Genomic DNA, 23,480 nt, shown 5'->3' with positions numbered 1-23,480 from the left:
CTGATTATATGCCCTCTGAATGTTATGAATTGTTACAGTAAAAGTATTCAAGACCCAAACAAAATAATGTGATTCCTCACTTCACTTTCAACTTTCTTTCAGTATTTCACCTTTTCCTCATATCACAAGCAACCAATTCATAGAATGAGAATGAGAATGAGAATGAGAATGAGAATGAGAATGAGAATGAGAATGAGAATGAGAATGAGAATGAGAATGAGAATGAGAATGAGAATGAGAATGAGAATGAGAATGAGAATGAGAATGAGAATGAGAATGAGAATGAGAATGAGAATGAGAATGAGAATGAGAATGAGAATGAGAATGAGAATGAGAATGAGAATGAGAATGAGAATGAGAATGAGAATGAGAATGAGAATGAGAATGAGAATGAGAATGAGAATGAGAATGAGAATGAGAATGAGAATGAGAATGAGAATGAGAATGAGAATGAGAATGAGAATGAGAATGAGAATGAGAATGAGAATGAGAATGAGAATGAGAATGAGAATGAGAATGAGAATGAGAATGAGAATGAGAATGAGAATGAGAATGAGAATGAGAATGAGAATGAGAATGAGAATGAGAATGAGAATGAGAATGAGAATGAGAATGAGAATGAGAATGAGAATGAGAATGAGAATGAGAATGAGAATGAGAATGAGAATGAGAATGAGAATGAGAATGAGAATGAGAATGAGAATGAGAATGAGAATGAGAATGAGAATGAGAATGAGAATGAGAATGAGAATGAGAATGAGAATGAGAATGAGAATGAGAATGAGAATGAGAATGAGAATGAGAATGAGAATGAGAATGAGAATGAGAATGAGAATGAGAATGAGAATGAGAATGAGAATGAGAATGAGAATGAGAATGAGAATGAGAATGAGAATGAGTATGAGTATGAGTATGAGAATGAGAATGAGAATGAGAATGAGAATGAGAATGAGAATGAGAATGAGAATGAGAATGAGAATGAGAATGAGAATGAGAATGAGAATGAGAATGAGTATGAGGAAAATGAAGTGAGAATGAGAATGGGGAGAATGAAGTGAGAATGAGAATGAGGAGAATGAGAATGAGGAGAATGAAGTGAGAATGAGAATCAGAATGAGGAGAATGAAATGAGAATGAGAATGAGAATGAGAATGAGAATGAGAATGAGAATGAGAATGAGAATGAGAATGAGAATGAGAATGAGAATGAGAATGAGAATGAGAATGAGAATGAGAATGAGAATGAGAATGAGAATGAGTATGAGTATGAGTATGAGAATGAGAATGAGAATGAGAATGAGAATGAGAATGAGAATGAGAATGAGAATGAGAATGAGAATGAGAATGAGAATGAGAATGAGAATGAGAATGAGAATGAGAATGAGAATGAGAATGAGAATGAGAATGAGAATGAGAATGAGAATGAGAATGAGAATGAGAATGAGAATGAGAATGAGTATGAGTATGAAAATGAAGTGAGAATGAGAATGAGAATGAGAATGAGAATGAGAATGAGGAGAATGAGAATGAGAATGAGAATGAGAATGAGAATGAGAATGAGAATGAGAATGAGAATGAGAATGAGAATGAGAATGAGAATGAGAATGAGAATGAGAATGAGAATGAGAATGAGAATGAGAATGAGAATGAGAATGAGAATGAGAATGAGAATGAGAATGAGAATGAGAATGAGAATGAGAATGAGAATGAGAATGAGAATGAGAATGAGAATGAGAATGAGAATGAGAATGAGAATGAGAATGAGAATGAGAATGAGAATGAGAATGAGAATGAGAATGAGAATGAGAATGAGAATGAGAATGAGAATGAGAATGAGAATGAGAATGAGAATGAGAATGAGAATGAGAATGAGAATGAGAATGAGAATGAGAATGAGAATGAGAATGAGAATGGTAATGAGAATGAGAATGAGAATGAGAATGAGAATGAGAATGAGAATGAGAATGAGAATGAGAATGAGAATGAGAATGAGAATGAGAATGAGAATGAGAATGAGAATGAGAATGAGAATGAGAATGAGAATGAGAATGAGAATGAGAATGAGAATGAGAATGAGAATGAGAATGAGAATGAGAATGACAAGGAGAATGAGAATGAGAATGAGAATGAGAATGAGAATGAGAATGAGAATGAGAATGAGAATGAGAATGAGAATGAGAATGAGAATGAGAATGAGAATGAGAATGAGAATGAGAATGAGAATGAGAATGAGAATGAGAATGAGAATGAGAATGAGAATGAGAATGAGAATGAGAATGAGAATGAGAATGAGAATGAGAATGAGAATGAGAATGAGAATGAGAATGAGAATGAGAATGAGAATGAGAATGAGAATGAGAATGAGAATGAGAATGAGAATGAGAATGAGAATGGTAATGAGAATGAGAATGAGAATGAGAATGAGAATGAGAATGAGAATGAGAATGAGAATGAGAATGAGAATGAGAATGAGAATGAGAATGAGAATGAGAATGAGAATGAGAATGAGAATGAGAATGAGAATGAGAATGAGAATGAGAATGAGAATGAGAATGAGAATGAGAATGAGAATGAGAATGAGAATGAGAATGAGAATGAGAATGAGAATGAGAATGAGAATGAGAATGAGAATGAGAATGAGAATGAGAATGAGAATGAGAATGAGAATGAGAATGAGAATGAGAATGAGAATGAGATGAGAATGAGAATGAGAATGAGAATGAGTATGAGGAAAATGAGAATGAGAATGAGAATGAGAATGAGAATGAGAATGAGAATGAGAATGAGAATGAGAATGAGAATGAGAATGAGAATGAGAATGAGAATGAGAATGAGAATGAGAATGAGAATGAGAATGAGAATGAGAATGAGAATGAGAATGAGAATGAGAATGAGAATGAGAATGAGAATGAGAATGAGAATGAGAATGAGAATGAGAATGAGAATGAGAATGAGAATGAGAATGAGAATGAGAATGAGAATGAGAATGAGAATGAGAATGAGAATGAGAATGAGAATGAGAATGAGAATGAGAATGAGAATGAGAATGAGAATGAGAATGAGAATGAGAATGAGAATGAGAATGAGAATGAGAATGAGAATGAGAATGAGAATGAGAATGAGAATGAGAATGAGAATGAGAATGAGAATGAGAATGAGAATGAGAATGAGAATGAGAATGAGAATGAGAATGAGAATGAGAATGAGAATGAGAATGAGAATGAGAATGAGAATGAGAATGAGAATGAGAATGAGAATGAGAATGAGAATGAGAATGAGAATGAGAATGAGAATGAGAATGAGAATGAGAATGAGAATGAGAATGAGAATGAGAATAAGAATGAGAATGAGAATGAGAATGAGAATGAGAATGAGAATGAGAATGAGAATGAGAATGAGAATGAGAATGAGAATGAGAATGAGAATGAGAATGAGAATGAGAATGAGAATGAGAATGAGAATGAGAATGAGAATGAGAAAGAGAATGAGAATGAGAATGAGAATGAGAATGAGAATGAGAATGAGAATGAGAATGAGAATGAGAATGAGAATGAGAATGAGAATGAGAATGAGAATGAGAATGAGAATGAGAATGAGACAGAGAATGAGAAAATACTCCTTAAATATCTTCACGGAAAAAGTGTTAGTTCTTTGTGTGATTTTGTTTCAATTTTAATATAATGGGACTGATTATATGCCCTCTGAATGTTATGAATTGTTACAGTAAAAGTATTCAAGACCCAAACAAAATAATGTGATTCCTCACTTCACTTTCAACTTTCTTTCAGTATTTCACCTTTTCCTCATATCACAAGCAACCAATTCATAGTAACAAAACCTTATACAAGAGTATCAAAAGCCATGCATAAACTTAAAATAATATAAAAACCAAAGAGATTGATTTTTTAATTTGTGGATGTGGAGCTGTTACCACAAAACTTCCACGTTTGACTTCTGACTTCTCCAATCTTCTTTGAAATACAAAAACATACAGAATCCTTTTCTCTTTCTAACTGTTACCATATTCTTCTAAAAAGTTTCCTCTTCCATATAGTTGGCAAGAGTTACCATGAGAAACAAACAGCCAAATCAAGCCTGTTTCTATCAATGCTGTTACATTCCACTACTGACATTTACCAGCATTCAAACAGCCTTTCAATCAAATTCTGTTATATAAAATCTGGAGAACATTTTGACTTTACCTCCTGAATCTAATGAAATGGATAATACGCATATGTGGAGTGTTTTTTCCATCTATCATCATATCAATGTCTGGTAAGATTCTCATCCAGAACTTTCACAATGCATTAGCAGAATAACAAACTTAATGAATGCTCTTCAATAACCTATCATCAGGATTTGTGTCACTGACCAATACTCATTCAAATAGTAAGATATTACAGTACTTACGAAATGTGACGTTCATGGTTCATAGCAGTGGCAATACGAGGCTGGATGTATGACCAAGCTCCCATGTTCTTGTGTTCTTCCTGTGACCAGACTAGCTCAGCATCTGCGTACTTAGCGCACTCCTTCATGACTAAGTCATATGGGAATGGTGCAATCTGAGAATGTTATAATAAAGGTTATAAAAGTTGTTTGAAAGGTATATATATTCTCATATCTTTATTATTAGTGCTCAGAAAATTGAGATTAGGTATCAGATATATATAGAGAGACACAAACAAATAAAATAAATAAAATAAGTAGAATAAATAAAATGTCAAAAACAAGACAAAAATTTGGTGTAGTAAAAAAAATATCTGGATAGATATAAACTTCCACTGAAGCCTCAACACAGAACCAGAACAGAAATTATATTAAATTACCTGTTCCACACGTGCAATAGCAATCTTCTCCTCTAACCCAGCCTCCTTGCGAGCCTGAACAAGGTCGTAGTAAACACGACCAGAGCAGAAAATGAGTCGCTTAACATTGGCTGGGTTGTTTGAGGCAGGACCAGCTTCAGGGTACATTCTGGAAAATGAGGTGTTGCATAGTAATAAAACAAAAATGTCACATATATCTTCAAAATAAAGAAGATGTTGCAGTGCAAATAGCAATTTTACAGTCAACGAAAATGATGAAGAGCAATGAAACATTACTTTATGCTGGCAACATTTACAGCATACCCTCAACTGCCCAGAGCAGTCACACCTGATCATGCAATTATTGTGCAAACAACTAGTGAAACTAAATCTACCTATACATTGTATATGTAGCTATAACATGAAGTTAAAGACAAGAGTGGGAAAGAATAATGAATAGAAAAGGACAGGATGAAGGGAAGGGAAGGGATGGATGAAGGGGAAGGAGAAGGGAATGAGAATGAGAATGAGAATGAGAATGAGAATGAGAATGAGAATGAGAATGAGAATGAGAAAAGAAAAGAAAAGAAAAGAAAAGAAAAGAAAAGAAAAGAAAAGAAAAAAGAAGAGAAGAGAAGAGAAGAGAAGAGAAGAGAAAAGAAGAGAAGAGAAGAGAAGAGAAGAGAAGAGAAGAGAAGAGAGAAGAGAAGAGAAGAGAAGAGAAGAGAAGAGAGAAGAGAAGAGAAGAGAAGAGAGAAGAGAAGAGAAGAGAAGAGAAGAGAAGAGAAGAGAAGAGAAGAGAAGAGAAAGAGAAGAGAAGAGAGAGAGAGAGAAGAGAAGAGAAGAGAAGAGAAGAGAAGAGAAGAGAAGAGAAGAGAGAGAGAAGAGAAGAGAAGAGAAGAGAAGAGAGAGAGAGAGAAGAGAGAAGAGAGAAGAGAGAGAAGAGAAGAGAGAAGAGAGAAGAGAACAAAAAAGGAAAGGGGAAAGGGAAGGGGAAAGGGAAGGGGAAGGGGAAGGGGAAGGGGAAGGGGAAGGGGAAGGGAAGGGAAGGGGAAGGGGAAGGGGAAGGGGAGGGGAAGGGGAAGGGGAAAGGGGAAGGGGAGGGAAGGGGAAGGGGGGGAAGGGGAAGACTGCAGCAAAAAGGCAAAACGCATTAACCCTAATAATTCGAACGCCCCGGCATTTGGACATTCAAGGCTAGAATTCCCCCGTCGGGAATGGGTTAACTCCAAAATCCATGTTTTGAGAAAATCGATGTTAACCCTCTCTGGACGGGTGGTACACCACGGGTACCGCGCATTCAAGGCCCGTTCGCAGGGTGCCGTCATATGGCGTCGATCATTTAATTGATTTAGGCCTATGCGTTTGAGAGCCCCGGCATTACAACATGCAAGGCTGGAATGCCCCCAGCATGAATGGGTTAAAGGTTTGGCTGCATGTATATTTCCTTTCATTGTTATCGATATACAAAACTGACCATAACTTAATTGACATTCAGACACCATGATGGTTGTATCAAAATTCGTCTTTAAATGACGATTCCACAGATACCAAATTCATAAAAATCGCATTTTTGGAGTTAATGCGTTCTGCCTTTTCACTGAAAAAGAGGAAGAGGAAGAGGGAATGGGAAAGAAAAAGAAGGGGAGATGAAAGGAGGAGGAGGAGGAGGAGGAGGAGGAGGAGGAGGAGGAGGAGGAGGAGGAGGAAGAAGCAGAAGGAAAAGAAGACAATATAAGAAGTGTTATCTTCTACTGGAAAACTTTACCTCTGGAATTCTGTGCCCTCAATCATCTCGTCAAAGGAAGATCGAGCTTCAGGGAGTCGGAGAAGGGACTTGGGGGTCATGATGATCAGTGGTTTGCGGAAGGGCAGAGCAATCTGTCGTCGCAAGATGTGGAAGTAGCTGGCAGGTGTGGAGCAGTTGGCAACCTGTATCATAAAATAACAAGATTATGTTGATAGATATAAAGATTACCTGGCAATGTGCATATCCAAAATACTAAAGAGAGAGAGGGAGAGGAAGACCTTCAACAAATATATTCACTTGTATTTTTCACCTAAATATTTCACTGAATGCAGCCTAAACAAAATCAAAACAAATCTTACAATCCAGTTGATGTCAGACAGCTGCCTGATGGCAAAGTCATCCGAGAATGGTGGAAGAACATCAGGGTCATCAGAGGTCATCTGTAGGAAGCGCTCAAGGCGAGCACTGGAGTGTTCTGGACCCTGATACACATTGCAAAATATTCAGTTAGTGATTTTAGGGAATCTTGATATCTACAGTGCAACCAGTCTCATTTGAAATTCAAGAATTTCATTACAACAATGCAGTAACCAACACAAATCACTGTGTTAGGATAAGTGGATTATGCTTAGCTATATGAATTTTCAACAGAGAAATTTCACAATAGAATTACAAAAAAAGCCAATAGTAAGCTCACCATTCCTTCCATGCCGTGGGGCAGGAGGAGAACCAACCCAGACTGTCGGATCCACTTGGACTGGCCTGATGAAATAAACTGGTCGATAATGCACTGTGCTGTGTTGTTGAAGTCTCCAAACTGAGCCTCCCAGATAACTAGTGCATTGGGGTTTGTCATTGAGAAGCCAAGCTCGAAGCCAAGGACGGCATATTCCGACAATGATGAATTGCACACTGTGTATGGGGCCTGGTCACGATACAGGTTGGCAAGGGCATTGTACTGGGACTTGTCCACCTGAAATACATAAAAAGTGGATTAAGTAAATGCAATAACTTGAGAATAAAATAAATGCAGCCTTTCAAAAGAAAATGTTTCCATTTTACTTTTGTAAAATATATATGGTATGTAAAATATGGTACACAGCATATTGTTAGCTTGTAATTCTTATCAGTTTAAAACATTGAGTTTGCCATTAATACAATGAAAACCTTTCACGTACTCACTCACTCACACATATATATACAGAAAATAGGATATATTTTTCTCTTCAATATTCTTACTGAGAAAGTTATAAAATTCAAAACACATGCAATACATAGCACAAAGAAAAAAAAAAAAAAAACTTTACTAGTCTTGTTTTCACAAAACTGCCCTCATTTGATTTTCATATTTCAATATTTTGTAAGTAATTTCTTTAATATGAAAAATAAGACAAATAATGTAATACATCAAACCAATTACCATATCTACAATAATCATTTTAACCCATTGCAGATGGGGATATGAGCTAGCTAGCCATAAGGACGGGCAATCTCTGACACTGCCGGCTAAAAATCAGAGGGATGAGGAAAATATTTTTTCCCCCACATGGTAGCCCAGACTTGCCAAATATTTTTACTTAAATCCATTACAAAACAAGGGCTTAGACTGATATTGGAAAGCTGTAGCTCTAAAACTAGTACCATTGTGTTCGTAATACTTCATGACTGTGAGTAAACTTTAAATGTGAGCAACTTCCGATGCAATGTCATATACGCATTGACACTTCTCTTTTGGGCTTAATTGGGACCGTTGTATGTCATGACACCCATCTGCAATGGGTTAATTATATGCCTAATAACTATCAGTATATATAAATAACCAAAAAATTCATTTAAAAAAAAGAAACACATTTGACATGGCAAAACAATAGGTATATCTATTATGAATTGCTAATTCAGTTTGTATTCATTGATTTACTAAGCCTCAATTCAAATAACTGAATTTAAGTTCTCAAATTTAAACATGAAAAATATGTAAGGCCAAAATACCAATTGTATATGATGAATTTTGTCCTTTCTTTTCTTTCTTTTCTTTACAATTAATATTTGTGTTGAAGCACAGAAATATTTCATACAACTTTCAAAATGCATAGAAACTGAAAAAATATATAATGATTATGGCCAAATAATTGTACGTGAATAAATGGGATCATTTTCCTTTTCTGGTAATCATATCAAAACACTAGAGTTGGAAAGATTTTATAATAATCATCCAAGTAAAATAACAGAAATTTAGTAGTTGCATTCAATCCACATGGGGAAGAAACAGTAAAAATAGGGTGAACAACTCATAACTTGCATTAATATTTGGACTTTCCAAACAATACATGCATCCAGTTAAATGCTACTTTGAAGATATATCTTGGAATATTTATCAGAAACTATTCACTTTATCAAAGTAACAAACCCATTCACGATGGCTAGTATAAATGCCTAATTCTGCTCCTGCTTATAATATAGCAAGCAGGTATAATTTCCCATCAGATTTCTCAATATGTGAAGCCATGCTGAACTTCTCAGAACAATTTTTACCCATCAATTCTAAGAGGTGACAAACCCTCTCCCCTAATGAAGTCAGGGAAGACGTGTATATAGAAGTGGAAATGCAAAGCATATATACTAACAGAACTACATACAATGTGTATATATGGCAAAACTTCATGAGTTGATAAGATATCATCTGTCGTGTCAGAAATATTCCAATGACATATGATATATCATCCGTCGTGAATGAATTAAAATAAAGAAATTGCTTTAACCTGTTTATGCCAGGTGACAAGATATCCCTTCAAGTGGTGGCAGTACTTGCCGCCAGGGATGAAATATTTATGGCTTTTCACATAGCCGGTACACCAGGTGATTGGGCATGTAGCAGTTGGTCGTGGCCAGAGTGGGTAAATTGCCCAAGGGGTTTGTGCTTGTGCACTTGAAATGCCCCGCATTTAGACCAATTGAAGCCAAAGCCACCCAATGGCAACAGGTTAAGATATTACTAAAAATATATCTTCAAACTCTTACAGTCCAATGAAAATAGTAGCAACAACAATATGAAGACACATTCTCTTTATATCAACTTAATTCAAGAATTAATATCAGAAAAACTTTCAATCAAAAAAGACAGACAAAGACAATTTTACACCAATGCAACTATTCACTGAACAATATTCACAAAATAATAAAAGAAATAAAAACATTCTTAATTGTCTTCTCAGTAACTGTAAAAAAGCACCAACAAAATTGAAGGCAAATGCAGTTACACAAGCGAATAAACACAAAGAGTTCAAACAGACATTAGGATGTCTTTGTCATCTACCAGCTTACAGATGTGTCTCTAAATGCCTGCAATACATACATCAGTGTCAAAAGAGCCAGAATTTGTTTGTTTGTTTTTTCTTTTAAACTTTTCAAACATTTTATAAAAATACCTAAATCACTCAAAATCGCTTGACACTCAGTTCACAACTCCCAAGTACAAGCATAACATTCTGTCATGCTAACAAACTGATTCTAAAGAGCTATGTAACTACTTCATGCTTGTTATTAATTACACAAGCACAGTATATGATGGCTAATGACTCTTTACACAGCTAAAGAATGTTTTATCTCTTACATGTTTACCCTACACTCTGACTACTATATCGACTATCAGTACTTCCTACTCAACTCCATAAAGCTGTACTTTATCATCACTATTACTGATAGCTTAACTGAAGAAAAATTCTTCAGAAAAAAATAAAAAGCTTTAAAATTAAAGTATATTCATAAAAGAACTACTTAAAGTATAGTGAGTAATCTTTCCTGGTTGCTTGATAGTGTAGCTTCTATCAGCTTTATGCTTGAAATCTATCCCTAACATTTTGACATCTATATAAAAAATTAATGTTTACCTCAAAGGCAAACTAAATCATCTTTATCAATATCCCATAAAATAATACAGCTGGAAATCATTCAGCTAGCATATACAAGTTCTCTTCAAGAAGTCAAAAGACTATTTTAATAAAGGTTATTGCAACCACAGATACAGTATTCTAATATGATAAAGTATAATCAAGCTATGAATGGTCAACTATTTGCAATCTCAATTTTACAATCACTTTAATCTTGAACCAAGAACAGGAGATCATAGCATACTTCTCAACACAATCAAAAAGACATATATATCCACTTATTTATAGCCACACAATCAGTTCTTAGTCATAAAATAATCGGTAATTTTTTTTGACAAACTGTCCAAATCATTACTAATGTGCTTATCATAAGCTTGTACAGTACAAAGAACTTAATTATTTACATGGTGGCAACAGCTAGTTATTCAAATAACATCTTTTGCAAATATAAATCTACTATAAATGCAAAGTATGTAAACAAATAAATCAGTAATTTAATTAGGCAATGATTACACAGCTCATAACAACAAAATGTTCAGGTTAAACATTGTTCATATTAAAAAATATGGGTAACACAAAACCTTGAACTGTACATAATTTGTACTAAAGAACCATTCATCATTACTTTACCTTCTGGTGGTGAAGGACATGGTGTCGGTGTGAGAATGTTCCTCTTTCCACATCCTGGCCTGAGAGACGAACATGGGTTCCTTCCTTGAGCAGAGAACCAAAAGCCATGGCTTCACCCAAGGCCCAGTCAGCTGTGCGAGATTCCACCATTTCCATGCGGCCTAAATCAAGGAAGAGATGCGGTTACAATGGGTCGTAAGAATATCTTTCTTTTTTCTTTTTTTATGATAAAATTATGATTACAATAACCTTAACCATCAATTCAGAGCAAACCTCCATTGTCTGCATTTAAGATTTCATTCCCTACCCTCAATACACAAGAAAACTATCCAATATTCAATGTTCAATTGATTGTTGCAAAAGGCTGCCTATACAAATCAATTTTTTTCAATCATCAACTTGCTCATAAAAAACAAAAGCCTTACTATTGAGAATACGTTGGATGCCTCTGTGGATAACAAAGTCACTGGCGTTGGGAGGAGCACTTGAGAACTTCTTGCCAATGTGCTTGAGTGTGTCCTCATGAACACCTGTGGGAGAAATCTTCAGGGGATCCTTGCCCTCAAAGAAGCCGGACCAAGGTGAGTCGATCCAATGCTTGTTGAACACCTGTGTCTCCTGCTTTGCCTCAACAAACGCAGTCTCGAGAATCTTTTCGTATTTGTCCTTAACTTCCTGTTATCATAAAAAAAATAATTAGAACATTTATATTAAAATGTGAGTGAAGAATTATTATGGAAGTTCTTGCTACAACCAAGGTCTATTCCATTTATGTACTTCAGCTGGTAGTTCTACAATTCATATACATCTTTTATTAATTGATAATTCATACTAGATGAACAAAGGTAAAGAGAAGATTATACCTTAACTTCCTCTGGGGTTACAACTCCTTCATTAATAAGTTTGTCAGCATAAAGTTCAATCACAGGCTTCAATTTGCGAATCCTCGTGTACATGAGTGGCTGCGTGAACATGGGTTCATCAATTTCATTGTGACCATTGCGTCTGTAGCACACCAAGTCAATGACAACATCCTGGAATAGATAAAAATAAATATCAAGTTACCATGAAGTGCAGAGCTAAAAGGTCATCCCAAAATTAAAACAGACAAATAAGCAAATCTAGTCTTAGCAACTTCATCTGTACTGACCTTGTGGAAAGTGCTGCGCCAATCAGCTGCAACATTGCAGACATGCATGACAGCCTCTGGATCATCAGCATTCACGTGGAAGATGGGAGCATTGACAACACGGGCCACATCTGGAAGAATGTAAACAAGAACATTAGAATAATAATAAGTTAAAACAGATGAGAGGGAGATAGGTGAAAAGTATAAGCATTCTCTAATTAATCTTTACATAATAATGCAAAAATATTTACTAAAATATAGTTAGCTTGTATTTCTAATAAATTTCAACACAGAATATTCGAAAACATACCAGTACAGTAAGGGGAGGAACGTGACATGCGGGGATCAGTTGTAAAGCCAATCTGGTTATTGACGACAATGTGGATCGTGCCATGGGTGGTGTACTCTGGGAGCTCTGACAAGTGGAACGTTTCATATACAATGCCCTGGCCTGAGAATGCAGCATCTCCGTGAAGAAGAATGGACAGCACCTAAAAGATGTAAAATGATATTCATTATTGGAAAATTATCCAAACAATTCATAAATAATCACATCATTTCTTTATCCCCTATAAAATGTACCATCTTATGATCTGATTCAGAAATGCACTGAAAAATCACTTAGATTGACTTTGATTCAATCCCCACAAAAATTAGAGTTGTATTTCTTTTGGAATATACAGATCAAAATCTTCGTTTATAATACATGAAAACATTACAATCAATTTATTTTATGTTGTAGAATACTGATACAGTTTGCTAATCTCTGCACCTGAGCATGACTAAAAATAATAAGCACATCCTTTGGGCATTTAATATTCATTGGTCATCAGTTCCATGCTGATAAATATTCTTGCTCAATTCAAGATATCAACACCGAAGATTTTACCTTCTTGCCCTCAGAGTCGCCATGGTAGAATTGCTCAGCTCTAGTTTTGCCTTGGACAACAGGGTCACATGCTTCCAGATGGGATGGGTTGGCAACAATGGCGAGACGGATGTTTTTGTTGGTCACACGATTCAGTCGCTCCTGGTACGTTCCCAAGTGGTATTTCACATCACCTGATCCCTGCAAAATCACAAAGAAAAATCAAGTATAAAAATATATTTCTCTCCTGTAGAACCAATACAAAGTAGGTGTATACATAACAACTACATGGTAATGGCACATGATATCTTGATTCTTTCGTAGACATTGGTGAAGTTCAAAAAAACATAAAAATCTCCAAAGATAAATATATACTTCGTATCCCATTGTATTACCTCTTACTTCTATAAAAAAGATTTCTTCAAAGTCTCCACGACCTACCTCATCAGCACTTTCAAGTCCTGCAAATTGGGTGAAGATGTGTTCAAGAGGCTTCCTGCACACGTTGGCCAGTACATTGAGGCGGCCTCTATGGGGCATTCCCATGACAAAGCTCTCAACTCCAAGGGAAGTGGAACGGTCAATCACCTGAAGTCGAAACAAGGTATGCTTAATTTCCACTCATAAATATTCCAAGACAGCCAGATTTATTGATAATGAAAAAGTAATTATCTCAAAAGATTAAAGTTACATTTGCACCATTGTTATTGGTTACACGAACCTGTTTCATTGCAGGGATCAAGATCTCACAACCTTCCAAGCCAAAGCGTTTCTCTGATGAAAATTTGCGGGCCAAGAATGCCTCAAACCTACAACAATAAAAGGAAAAGTTAATCACCATTAAAGAGGATTCTCACGCTAACCCATCATCTATACACAAGAGCACTGCACATCTGATGAGCTGGCTTAACCCACACAGGGGCCGTACCGCAGGTACAAAAGACCCAGTTGCCTTCAAAAGCCCAGTTGCGCCATGTCAATGAGCCAGGCCTAATATTGATTCGAACGCTCCCGCATTTGGACAATCAATGCTAAATTCCCTTCCCTTCCCCTTCCCCCGTCGGGAATGGGTTAACCAAGAAAAAATATAAGAGTTTATAATCTTTTTAAATAATGAAAATATTGTCCAAAATAATTAATCACAATTAGATTTCCATGCTTTTAAATAAATATATATAAGAATCCACTTTGTCAATAAACAAATTCAGTATACTTGAAAAACATCTAAAAATCAAGGACATCAACAAGATTTTCATACCCATGTGAGCGTGTTAATCTTGCAAGTAGGAGACGTTTCTCCAAAGAATCCATTGTCATTACACCTGGCGATTCAAACTTCTGCCGAATCCAGTTACACTGCTCTAGTGAATTGATAAACATGAATTCAACACCTGAAATGAAAAAATTCTTTTTAAATACATGATTACATATTACTTTCACAAAAGCAAAATACATTATGATCTGTAATAGTAATAATTAACCGATTGCGGACAGGTGTCATGACATACATGACGCAAGAGTTCTGGCCATTTTATTGTGCTATGAGTAATGAGTGAGTGATGATGACAAATGCAGTCATAATTATAATAAGTGCCATAATATTAAGAAAAATGGGTTTCATCTAACATCCAAAACCTAGATGGCACCACTTTCTTCAAGCACCAGCAGGAGAGAGAGCCTTGAATGGCACCCATCCATGGTCTCTAGCAAGCACTATCTTTATAGAGTGATAGTACATAGCAAGTTGCTGACCTCTTGCTCTAAGTACTGCAGACAAAGGATATGCAGGCAGAAAGAGAAGAGGAAGAGGAAGGTGACTAAAACCATGACCATTGTCTACAATATGCCCCTGTGCCAGTATGGATGCCTTTTACTGTGGCATTCACAGTCATAAGCACATGTTTCCTTCCTCTTCCCTACCTCTTCATATTATCTTCATTGTAAATGGATATATGTTTCGTATTCATTAATGGCAGTACATAAATACGAAAAAGTAAAGTTGCATTTTGTCCTCCCATAAAACAGAAGAATTTCTATCACACTGAGTATGAAGAAAATAATGAGGTGATATGGACCCTAAACTAATATTTTAGTCAATTTGCAACATTGATAGAGCCTGTGATATACAGTAAAATACACAAAAATTTATACACAAAATTTGCTCTAGCTTTTCAGAGAGTGACTAAAAGAGAGTGCGAAAAGTCAAGATAAGTTGCATGAAGCTGTCTCACTCTGAAATAAAACTTATCCTGGAGACTGGGCAAGCAAATCTATCTCCCATCCACAAAGGGTTAAAATTTATAGAGGATTGTTTTACCATTGCTATAAATATCTTTGTCAACTGTACACACACACATGTACACACACACACACACACACACACACACACACACACACACACACACACACACACACACACACACACACACACACACACACACACACACACACACACACACACACACACACACACACGCACGCACGCACACAAATAAATAAATAAATCAATAAGAAAAAATAAATAAATAAAAATGCAGAAACTCACCAATAGAGCGGCAATAAGCATTTTCTAATCTTTTGATAATCTCCTTGAGTGGCAGCTGTCCTTCCTTGCCTCCAACATAAGTTGACATAGGCAACTTAAATGAGCGTTCCATATCTTCTTCGCCTGTTTTAACAAGTAGGTAAGATCATAAGTAAAGTTGGATATACAGAAGTATAGATAATATATGCACATTTCAAATGTATCCAATTTCTCCACAAATAATAACTTTCAATACAAATATTTAATCTATGCTATCTATTATCAACATATAAGCAGAATCTGATATGTACATATATTCTCATGATCACTATATCAACAGCAAATATGTCATCAAATATTCATCATGTACAAATCTAATCAAGTTAACTGCTGGACAGAAACAAACCACAGGCAAACCATAACAGTATCACAAACATAACTATTCTCTCCCCATGCCAGGGATAAACAAACATCAGGTGATTAGTTTCTACACTTAAAGCACTTCTGAGAGGATGGGGGCAAAATAAACTGGAACTTGGCTGATGGGCCACACCTCTATTTCTGAACATGCACACATTCACTCTTATTATCTTTTTGTTCTTCTTTTTTGTCTTTGTTTGGCTTATGGCTTAAATGAAAGTAAAAGCATCATGACCACGCCTTTGACAATTCTTTGAAATAAAATATGATGTAAAGTAAGAACATAATATGTCCAAGCTCAGAACCAGAGGTTTGTCTATAGAAATAAATTGAGACTCCCTAGTTTCCCAAGGTGCAATCACTCATTGTCCTGTAAACTACGAGAGGAAGGAAAGGTATGTTAATTCCACCCCTAATAATGCAGGCATAAATAAAGAAAAGACCTGGCAAGAAAGCGAAATTAGACACCCTACATAGAAATCTACGACAGGATACAAGAGTACAAGGCATAAGAAGATATAGTAGCAAAAAGGCAAAATATTACAAAATCCCATTATATTAAAGGTTTATATCAAAAGTAACATTCCGTTGTATATCAATAGTTGATGAAAGCATCAAGAGGATAAAAAAATAAATAAATAAAAAAATTAAAATAAAAAATAAAAACATGCAACATTTCCTGACAACTGTTTACAACCAGTACCTTGAATGTTCCATAAGGAACATTATGAATTTCCTGACTGCCTACCATGATTGTAGGCACTCTCATAATTTACCATTATTTTGTCTTTAAGCATGAAATGCATATCTGTTCTAAAATAAAACAAGTTAATGAGCAAAAACAAACAAAAAATCAAATAAATACATTCTATTAGAATATGATAACCGCAATAAATTGGACAATAATTTTCTAATACAGCAAAATACATTCACTAACGATGCTCAACTGCACTAACTATAATAAACTGTGGCAATGTCTCAAAAGTCTGCATTTCTTAACAGTTTTATGTATATCACTCACATTTTTGTGAAAAACAAAAATTACATAATCTTCAAAGAAATGTATAAACTGAGTGAAATCAATTTATCTTACATGATTTTATTTCAATACTTGTCAAACCTTTTCATTTCATCAACTTGATCATAAAATGCCATATATACAGTTAAATGATACTCATATTTACAAATAAATATCAAAATCCTTGCATAATGGCAAAGCATATTCACTTGAACTAATGTGTTGAAATTCACAGACAAACAGTATGCAATATCTGGAAACCAATGATCATCATATACAATTAGTTGTCTGCTGACTCATTCCACAACTTCCTGAACAAGAAAATATAAAACTGTCACAGCTACTATTGCAAAACTCATAACACAATGATTATTTTTTGTATACTAAGGTTTGAACATGAACCTTTTAATATCAAAGGCAGCATTAAGCAATCAAAGAATAGTAAACAGACAGAATGTCGATAAAGTACCACATATGTACATTGAACCAATCTTTTTAAAGCATGACAAAATCAGAAAAAAATTGACCAGCCATTTGCAGCATGCTCCCAGATGAATAAATATAAGAGAGAAACAATAGGTTACACAGAGACAATCACAACTAACATCTGAAGAATTATGCACAACAAAGAACATTAAAAGTAAGCTCAGTCAAATGAATAAGTCTTGAATAAAGAACACTGACAAAAAGACAATTAACAATAAATTAACAAAATCAAAGGTAAAACAGAGGACATCTTAATGACTAGCATCATTACAGTGGCAATAGCAGGGCAGTGCAGCAAGAATTTGTTTTTTAATATCGTCCAATGAGCTCTTACATAACATGCTCCAAACACACTGATAATTCCAATAACTTACTCACCAACAAGGAAAAGACACATATTTGCATTCAGAACAATTCATATCATACATAAAAGTCTATAGGCAAGGCTTGCTTTTCAAAGTAGATTATGCACAAATTAATCATTGGTACTCATGATCAGTTCCAATATTTCACCTATCTCTTTTTTGAAAATGCCCAACATCAGAAAGTTACTTGAACACACACAAAGCTATTAAGGCTCTGCAGGTATTACAACAGCTAAGAAACACATCCACCAACATTCAAATTTAATCCATCTGATCCTTCTTCATCACCTAAATCTATATATGAAATGGCTCAAAATGCCCAGTGGTATATAAATGAGTATTGAAAAACAATACTTCCACAATGCATGAATATCAAAGGTTTAAAAACTGTAAACCTTCTGGCCATTTCCAAGATGCTATCCAAAATGATGCCAATCATTCTGTCACACTTCAAGTGATAGTCCATCACACTAACAATAATGTAGATTGGCATATCATACTGGCAAGAAAGACAGTGGATAGTAGATAGTGCCAATTATGCCACAAAAACACATTGCATTCAGTTGGCTTATTTTCTTGATGAAATAAAGAAAGCAATCCACCTGTATTTGCGTATGAAAATCTGATACCAACATGTCAAGATTTCTTTTAATGATTTTGTTAAGTGTAGTGTTGAACAACATGGTCATGTCTAATCTCACCAAGCTTTCTGTCCAAATACTGTATAATGGTACCTTCAAAGGTACTGCAGCTAAATGCACCATTTTTTTTTTTTTTTTAACCCCTTCACTACGGGCAGTAGAAAACGCTCCTCGCGCCGTATCCGAGCTGCCGGCGTGCGCCAAATTTTAAACGTCGCTACTGAATATGACAAGTTTTAAGCCAAAACCTCTACAAGTTTATAGCCAAAACCTCAATATAATCATCATGTGTTATATATCAAAATATGCATAGCTAACCTCTTCCCCCATATGCTTGTGACAAGTTATTTACATGGGTTGGGAGGAAGATGGAAAGAGTGACCTTGGTGGGAGGCCTCACTCAGATGACCAAAGAAAACGATTGAAATAGTATGGTAAACTAATCATAATAAGTTGTATATTTTTACATAATGTTCCATAAATAAATAATAAAATGATTGCTAGCAGGGCCCATCAGTGCCTCCCCTGGTATAAGCGAATTCCACTCTTATGAAATAAATTAATAATAATGAAAGTCAAGTAATCCATCGTATCATATCCGACCTCTATTCTGAAAGATCTCGTACAGTATCCGGAAGAAAGAAAACTCAATTCCACCAGAACTCAGCCATGACGCAATATGCGTGTCCTCGGATTTGACGCGAGCGCTGCGAGGACGCAGTATACGCGTCCTCGTGTTGAAGGGGTTAATGGATTCATTCAATCATCAAAAGCATTTGGAAATCATGATACCACCATTTTCCTTGGAAAGAACCGTTTAAACTGAATATAGCAAACACTGAAGTCATCAGCTATTAACCCACTCACAACAGGGGCATTCCAGCCTTGCATGTCACAATGCCGGGGCTTTCGAACGCTTAGGCCTAAATCAATTAAATGACTGGCACCATATGGTGCCACCCTTGAATGAGTGGTACCGTAGTGTACCACCCGTCCAGAGAGGGTTAATGCCCAAGGGCTATGACCATTTCAGATAAATTAACAGAAACAAGAAGATAAAAGCTAAGACTCATCTCCATAGGAGAAGAGGAAATCCTCACCTTTGATTGATTGACAATGTACTTATCTCCCCACTGCTGAGAGTCATGTGGCTGTTTGCCCTATCAAAATCCTGAATGAAATAACCAGAATGGGATATTCAACCTCAGATATAAACTTTATGACTGCATTCATCATTTTTATGAAAATCACACTCATTGAATTTTGTTGTCCATCAAGAATCAAACTAGAATGCATGATACGTCATTTAATCAGTGGTGTTAGGTTGCATAGAGGAGTTAACCTGTTAACACAGGATTATGTGATATTACATTTTGCGGCTGACAGGTCTTCCCATCAGGGACACAATATCACTTCATGGCATTTTATATGGCTGGCACCCAGGGTGACCATGTGCATAGTGTATGATCACCTATCAATCCAGAATGTTGAAATCACAAGTACCAGAAAACAAGTATCAAACCTACAAGTTCTAACACAATTACCCAATACAAGATACTACCACAAACCATTATAGCAAACATTCATTCAATAATTCACATTTCTGAATGAATTTAATGACAAAACAGTTTGATGAAGCACCAAACCTTAAGATACCTCAATAGTTCCAATCATCCCAGTCAGTCTCTAACATTTTGAAGCTCAATAGAAGAATACTTATGTAGATACAACTCTTTTATCATCACATTAATTAACCCACACAGGACGGGTGGTACAGCATGTGTACCGCACATTCAAAAGCCCAGTGGCCGGGCGGCACAGTATTGTGCCAGCCATTCAATTGATTTAGGCCTAATAATTTGAACGCCCGGCATTTGGACATTCAAGGCTAGAATTCCCCCGTCGGGGATGGGTTAATCATTAGTCTGTCCTAATGATGAAAAATAAAACAAATAGAAATGAATGAAAAAAAATGAAACTGCTATGAAATCAAAATAAAGTGTAATAATGACAATAATGATATCAATAACACTAATAAAGATGATGGGAATACAGGTATCCCTCTCTATATAATCAGAGAACTGACTGATTATATAAACCTCAGTTCCTTCCATCACAAACCTATACGTAATCCCCTTCAATCAACTACATAATCTGCGATTGGCAGTGCAATCATGTGATCACTTTGTCAAATAGTGGATACACATATCTGTGCGTTCTTCCTGCGTCTCGCAAGCAATGAAGTGCATTATGTTCAATTTGTATTTTTTTGTGATTCTGTTACAATATTCAAAATGGTTTGCAAGTGCAGCGTAAGTAAGTTTGCTAAAGCACAGGGAAAAGGGCAAAGGAACAGCCTGAAGTTGGTTGTGAGTGTTCAATCATTTTTTTACTTTTGTTTCTGGCCATTTTCTTTTCTTTGCCTTTCTATTTCATTAGTTTTCTTCAAACCAAAATCTGACATACTGCATTTGCTATTGTCTGCAGTTATTGGAACATACAGCATTTGCTGTAGGTAGTTCAGTCATACTTCCCTTTGAATGAGTACCTTGCCTTAACCCATTCACACAGGATGTATTTTCGTCTACTCCCGCTTACGTCGGGAAGATAACAAGCATGCAACGCTTGGTTCCTGGGTGTTTTCCCGCTGCTTGGGTCATGCTGAACCTCTCAGGGCATTTTTCACCTATCCTATTCTTGTGGTTTGCATCATTGCATCGACAATGTAAAGGCATGTAAAATTATTGCGATGTTACGAGTTTTAGTCAAAGCACATGTTACAGCAATGCTTTACTAGTGTTACTTTATTGAAGTTCGCTTATATTCTTTACTTTTATGTGGTATTACCTATGGAAAGTGGAAACACTCTTTAGTGGGGTATCAAAAAAGATTTTTTTATCCTAATAATTTTTCTTTTCAAAATGAAAAGAACAATAAAAATAATCATACATGCACATACAAGTATGTACATGTACTTTGTGAAGTGACATGACGCGATGCAATGCGACGTGAAGCAACACAACACGACGCAACATGACGTGACGTAATCAACAAATTAGTAATTTTCAATTTTATTTTATTTCTTGGCCAATCACATTTATTCAGCCAATCAGAAACAGAAATTACCATGATGTCATTAATATGACATAGTTTTCTGTTTTTTTTTATGTAATATCACATTTTATGACATTCAAACACCTATAAAACAGAGTCTAAGATACTATGAAAAATAATTATATTTAAGAACAATTTAGTGTTCTATTGCTGACGTTTCAACATGTCACAACTGCCTTGCCCGGAACTCGGCGAGAAAATGCACGACTTCTCAGGACGTCACCTGAGTCAAAGGATATCTTCCAACCGTGTGATAGGACGTCAACCAGCACAAATGGGTCAAGTAACTCAAATAATATTTTTTGTAATATTCCTTTTTTGTCATTCAATGATAACTTTTTGAGGAAAGCAAATATAATGTACAAATGGGAATTCTTGTATGTCAATATGGAGAAAAAACAAACAAACATTAGATATCAAGTAAAATGAAATATAATAACACTGATATGGAAAACATGTATTGAGAATATACATGCTTATTCCAAAATAAAACTAAACTATTTATAGAGCAAATTTATTGCTTTACCTGCACCTTAATTATACTCATCTCCTTTAAAATGATCTCTTCCACTGTTGATACAGCACTCCAAACATTTTGGAGAATATTTGAGGAATAATACATAGAATTCAAAGCAAATTCTTCAACTGTTTGAAAATACTGACCTTTTAGAATGAATTTAATTAAAAAAAAAAAAAAAAAAAAAAATGGAAAGGTTGTTTTATAAACCCAGATTAATTAGGAGTTTTATTTGGAGATGTTGACACATTTGAGATAAAGGTGCACAGCAGGAGGCTTTAGGCATTGGCAAACAAAATGTGGATGCTGAAGCAACACACACCTAATCAAATACAACTTATTCATCACTTTTAGGCAATGCATGAGATGGATCTCAATTTCTAGTCATTCTATACTACTGATCTGACTTATGGAGACTTTCAATTCCCACAAAGTTGGAAATTACCCTGAAAGGTCATCAAATGCTGACAACAAAAGTGATAGAAGGAAATTCTTGATGGCCCCTACACACTATCCCTCAGAAAGTGTTCCCGAGCTGGAAAACACATTTCAAGCAGTGTAGCAAGTGTAAAGTGTAAGTAAAGCAATAAACTAAGTTACCAAAAACATTTAGTTTATCTTTGGATTAATCTTGTACAAACAGTATTTAGAAAATAAACAATAAAAATTTTCATCAGTAAAGCAAGCTTCAGCTGGAAATAATCAGCAGCATTAGCTTTGAATTAGTATTAGTAAAAAGCAAAATAAATAAATAAATATATATATATAACATATTATATCAGGTTAATTATAAGCATCTGTCCTCACACTGCCAGTGTTAATTCATGTTTTAGCACTTCAGCATCTTTGCTAGAACCCCCGTACTTTCTGCCTGACGAAGCGTGATAATAATATATGTCAAACTAAAAAGAGTACAGTGCTGTAGTAGCTGTTTTTCCAATGAAAGTTTTTGCCTCTTGGTCTATTTCATTCTTTGTTTCTTTCTTTCTCATCTGGTGTAACCAAACACAAGAGTAAAGAGAAACCAGAAAAAGAAAATGGACTACTAGAAACCAAAGAAATATTAAACCTTTGCTTAATCTTGGGTGTGAGAGGATCACATCAAGCTGTCACAACAGAAGATATGAAAAGAAAAGAGAGTACCAGAACATAAGGAAAAACTATGAAGGACGAAAGCAAGAGACACAGAAGAGGGGGGGGGGGGGAAGAGCATGTTAGGAAAAATAAGTAGAGAATAACAGAGGCAAGGCAGGAAAAACAGACAAGCAAAAAATCTGTTCACTACTAAATTTGGGAAAAGATTTATCATCTTGTAAAAACTGGT

The 23,480-nt window shown here is 35.4% G+C and overlaps 1 protein-coding gene across 9 annotated transcripts in view; it reads right to left on the bottom strand.

The window, feature by feature from the left end:
- The window catches only part of Ogdh (oxoglutarate dehydrogenase Nc73EF), a 57,684-nt gene that overhangs the window by 4,948 nt on the left and 29,256 nt on the right, over positions 1–23,480 (bottom strand). For 5 of the 9 annotated variants that reach the window (XM_043036488.2, XM_043036535.2, XM_043036520.2 and 2 more), the window contains exons 5-20: positions 15,617–15,739; positions 14,330–14,462; positions 13,793–13,880; positions 13,513–13,659; positions 13,093–13,272; positions 12,514–12,694; positions 12,225–12,334; positions 11,938–12,108; positions 11,500–11,749; positions 11,075–11,235; positions 9,879–9,896; positions 7,255–7,530; positions 6,917–7,039; positions 6,576–6,739; positions 4,829–4,976; positions 4,410–4,564 (exon numbers count right to left, since the gene is read on the bottom strand). In XM_043036488.2, coding sequence (XP_042892422.1) covers positions 4,410–4,564; positions 4,829–4,976; positions 6,576–6,739; positions 6,917–7,039; positions 7,255–7,530; positions 9,879–9,896; positions 11,075–11,235; positions 11,500–11,749; positions 11,938–12,108; positions 12,225–12,334; positions 12,514–12,694; positions 13,093–13,272; positions 13,513–13,659; positions 13,793–13,880; positions 14,330–14,462; positions 15,617–15,739 — 2,428 coding nt within the window. The remainder of the gene's footprint in view (positions 1–4,409; positions 4,565–4,828; positions 4,977–6,575; positions 6,740–6,916; positions 7,040–7,254; positions 7,531–9,878; positions 9,897–11,074; positions 11,236–11,499; positions 11,750–11,937; positions 12,109–12,224; positions 12,335–12,513; positions 12,695–13,092; positions 13,273–13,512; positions 13,660–13,792; positions 13,881–14,329; positions 14,463–15,616; positions 15,740–23,480) is intronic. The other 4 variants (XM_043036513.2, XM_043036542.2, XM_043036526.2 and 1 more) reach the window with 1 other exon arrangement.

Source organism: Penaeus japonicus, unplaced genomic scaffold (assembly GCF_977035675.1).
Source record: "Penaeus japonicus unplaced genomic scaffold, GWHDUDI00000001_assembly GWHDUDI00000030, whole genome shotgun sequence".
Taxonomy (NCBI): domain Eukaryota; kingdom Metazoa; phylum Arthropoda; class Malacostraca; order Decapoda; family Penaeidae; genus Penaeus; species Penaeus japonicus.
Note: the sequence above shows the minus strand (reverse complement) of the source record. Positions and strands in the feature narration are given on the sequence as shown.